The 3,676-nt window shown below is 51.7% G+C and overlaps 1 protein-coding gene across 1 annotated transcript; it reads left to right on the top strand.

The window, feature by feature from the left end:
- The first annotated feature begins 293 nt into the window (after positions 1-293).
- LOC119288151 (3-ketoacyl-CoA synthase 5-like) lies at positions 294-2,518 on the top strand. Its single transcript, XM_037567778.1, has 2 exons — positions 294-1,833; positions 1,963-2,518. The coding sequence occupies exon 1, from the start codon at positions 349-351 to the stop codon at positions 1,831-1,833; it is 1,485 nt and encodes a 494-aa protein (XP_037423675.1). The 5' UTR covers positions 294-348; the 3' UTR covers positions 1,963-2,518.
- The last annotated feature ends 1,158 nt before the right edge of the window (positions 2,519-3,676 follow it).

A 3,676-nucleotide genomic window follows, 5' to 3' on the forward strand; every position in this document is an offset into this window, starting at 1 on the left:
ACGGGACGCCGCAACCTAGTCACCCGTTGGAACCACCTGGCCGATGAGCTTAGGCGAGTGGAAGACACTAGCGCCCAAACGGCCAATCCTCCATGCTGGGTGCTGGGCTCCAACGGCGGTGCTGTGGGTGGTGCCATAATAACCATGGTCGAGGTCACAAGTGAGCCCACATGTACCGTCGACGGAGGCAAAGCGGGCTCCCCACACATCGTATATTGCTCAGGCATGATATGCAGCACGGGAGCCACGACCTATATGAGTGCAAGCACTAAACGCAAAGACACCCACACGTAAGTAACCCCTCATACAAGAAAAGCATAAACAACTACACGTACGTAACCAAGCAGCATGAGCCTCAACGTTCCAAAAAATAGCAGCATGCGCCTCAAGGCCGTGTACCAGCGCATCGTGGACAACTTCCTGGCCGTTGTCACGGCCGCCATCTCCATTTACTCTCTCGTCGCCCTCGTGCGGCTCGGACCAGCAGAGCTCATCAGCTGGCTCCGTGACCTCCAGCTTCAGCCAGCGCACCTCTTCTTGGCGGGGTTCCTCCCGGCCGCAGCGGCCACCGTGTACCTCATGCTTCGCCCGCGCACGGTGTACCTGATCGACTACGCCTGCTTCGACACCCGCCCGCTCGCCCGAGTCCCCAGGGCCTCATTCATCGAGCACACCAAGCATACAACCACCATCGACGAGCGCAGCGTCCGGTTCATGACGCGGCTGCTGGAGCGCTCCGGGCTCGGGGAGGAGACCTGCCTGCCGGAGGCGTACCACTACGTCCCCACGCACAAGTACTGCACCCTCGAGAACGCCCGCGCCGAGTTCGAGCTCGTCGTCTTCTCGGCCATCGACGACCTGCTCGCCAAGACCGGCATCGCCCCGGACGCCATCGGCGCACTCGTCCTCAACTGCAGCCTGTTCTGTCCAACCCCGTCCTTGGTCGACATCATCGTCAACAAGTACAACCTTCGCAGCGACATCCGCAGCATCAACCTCTCCGGCATGGGCTGCAGCGCGGGTCTTATCGCCGTGGGGCTCGCCAGGAACCTCCTGCAGGTTCTTCCCCAAGGCTCCCGCGCGCTGGCCGTCTCCACGGAGACCATCACCCCGAACTACTACGTCGGCAACGAGCGCGCCATGCTCCTGCCCAACTGCTTGTTCCGCGTCGGCGGAGTGGCCGCGATACTGTCGACGTCCCCCGTGAACGCCCGGTTCCACCTCAAGCATGTCGTGCGCACCTTGACCGGCGCGAACGACGACAGCGCGTACCGGTGCGTGTTCCAGGAAGAGGACGACCAAGGGAACGTCGGGATCAACCTCAGCAAGAACCTGATTGCCGTCGCCGGGAGCTCCCTCCAAGCCAACATCACCGAGATCGGGCCGCTTGTGCTACCCTTCTCCGAGCAGCTTCTATTCGTCCTCTCCTTCGTCGCACGCAAGCTGCTTCACGGCGCCCGGGTCAAGCAGCCCTACATCCCGGACTTCTCCACGGCGTCCGAGCACCTGTGCATTCACGCCGGCGGCCGCGCCGTCATAGACCAGCTGCAAGAAAAGCTCGGCCTCTCCGACGAGCAGGTGGAGGCGTCGCGGATGACACTGCACCGGTTCGGAAACACGTCGAGTAGCTCGCTATGGTACGAGCTCGCCTACATCGAGGCCAAAGGCCGGATGAGCAAGGGCGACCGCGTTTGGATGATCGGCTTCGGCTCAGGGTTCAAGTGCAACAGCGTGGTGTGGGAGTGCATCCAACCAGCTGCCCGCCACACCGATGGGCCGTGGACCACCTCTATCCACAGGTATCCGGTGGACATTCCCGACGTGCTAAAATAAGTCAAATTCATGAATTTTGACCAAGTTTATGAAGAAAATTATCTATTCTACTATACCAAATAAAAATATATTGCATGAATCTAATGATATTGATTTGGTATCGTAGATGATGATACTTTTTTAAACTTGGTCAAAGTTTACAAAGTTTGACTTTAAAAATTCTAATATGCATTATATTTTGGGATGGTGGGAGTACTACATAATAAGTGAAAAACCCACACGTCGCCTAAATATTAAAATCACATGAGATGTTGTGAGAAACCCTAATTAGTTGTAATTACTGTGTTTTAGTGTACCCTGAAGGGTACCCCTAAAGTTACACATTTATACTTCTATAGGCAGGAGAAATAAAAAAACCAGTGTTTCTGTTTTTGTTCTAGTTGCCCTCTCCTCTAGCAATTGTATATCTAATGCCAGGAGGATGTTAGTATAAGCACAACACGGGGTTAGATTTGGTCATTAAGTTTGTAACAGGATCATCGATCTATAAGGTGATTCCCAAGTTTATTAAAGTCCTTCCGGTTGAGTCAAATGTCATGTGAAGGTGTTGTAAATCGGGGTTCGAGTTGTATTCCCGATGGCATCCTATTGTCTTGTGTCATCTTGGGTGTCAGTGTCAGTCTAATAGAAAGCTATGGGAAATATCCTAAAAGGCCGCAAGTTATCGCGGCGCCAAAATATTTTCTCTCTTCGTGTTCTCACATGTGTTGACAACGACTAGATTGCATCTGATATCCAGCAGAGAAGGTCGAAACTGGCATCAATGCTTGTAGAATAGGCTTAAATTTATTGGATGTTAAGTTTATGAGCAGGGCCGTACTAGGGAAATGAGAGGCCCTGTGCGAATCAAAATTAGGCTCTATTTGTGGAAGAAAAACAATCATTCTTTTGTCAACACTGCAATTTTTCATAAGAAATTACACCAGTTGGAAGCACAAGTTCAAAAGACCCGCCGACATCACATGCTAAAAAAATTTGAGGACCATCTGATGCTGGGGGGCCCTGTTCAGTTGCTTCTGCTGCGCATGTGGACATACGGCCCTGTTTATGAGTCCACGATGGCTGTGTTTGTCGTCCAACGTTTCGTTTTAGCTCAAAGGTAGTGGCGGCGATTGTGGTCTTTTATTTCATATTTCTGTGCTCTTCTTCTTCTTTGGAAGATACAAGCAGCACAATATTCTTTCTTGCACTTGGTGTCGCCCCGACAACAACACATTCAAAAGTCTTAACATGTCACTCGATCAATACGTACCTCTTGAATTTCAAAGATATATTTGCAAACTGTTTCTATATATGAACTCTAAATGAGTATGGTAATGACTAGCTACGAATCTATACCGCACTGTTTCCACGTAGATCAGTCTGCCTGTATTGTTTACAGCTTTCGATTTCCTTTACCGAAAAAGGCTTTCGCCCCGCTTTATATTATAAAGCAACTGCCCAAGCCAACATTCCACATAGGATCACACACGCGCACAAACATAAAGTCTAGTACAAACGGAATCCAAAAGGGGTTAATGCTGAGGGCACAGCTCAACAAGCCCTGAAAACAGAAAAGGCACGCACACACGAGGTGCAAAGGAGCATCTAGTCGGGCTCCGGGGGTGGCAGAGGGAGCAGTGGCACCAAGATGAAGGCTAGCGATCGAAGGTCGGCGAGGAGGGTGTTGATGACGTCCCGATCCTGAGGTCGGCTAAGCGGCCGCCAAAGCTACAAGTACCCACACATTTTAAAAATGGCGTCAATAGCGCATCGAAGAGGCACCTTTTGGATGACAAGCTTATTGCGTACTGTCCAAAGCGTCCAGGCAAGGACCCCAATGCAGAGCCATCTAATATGGAGA

Source organism: Triticum dicoccoides, chromosome 4A (genome assembly GCF_002162155.2).
Source record: "Triticum dicoccoides isolate Atlit2015 ecotype Zavitan chromosome 4A, WEW_v2.0, whole genome shotgun sequence".
NCBI lineage: Eukaryota > Viridiplantae > Streptophyta > Magnoliopsida > Poales > Poaceae > Triticum > Triticum dicoccoides.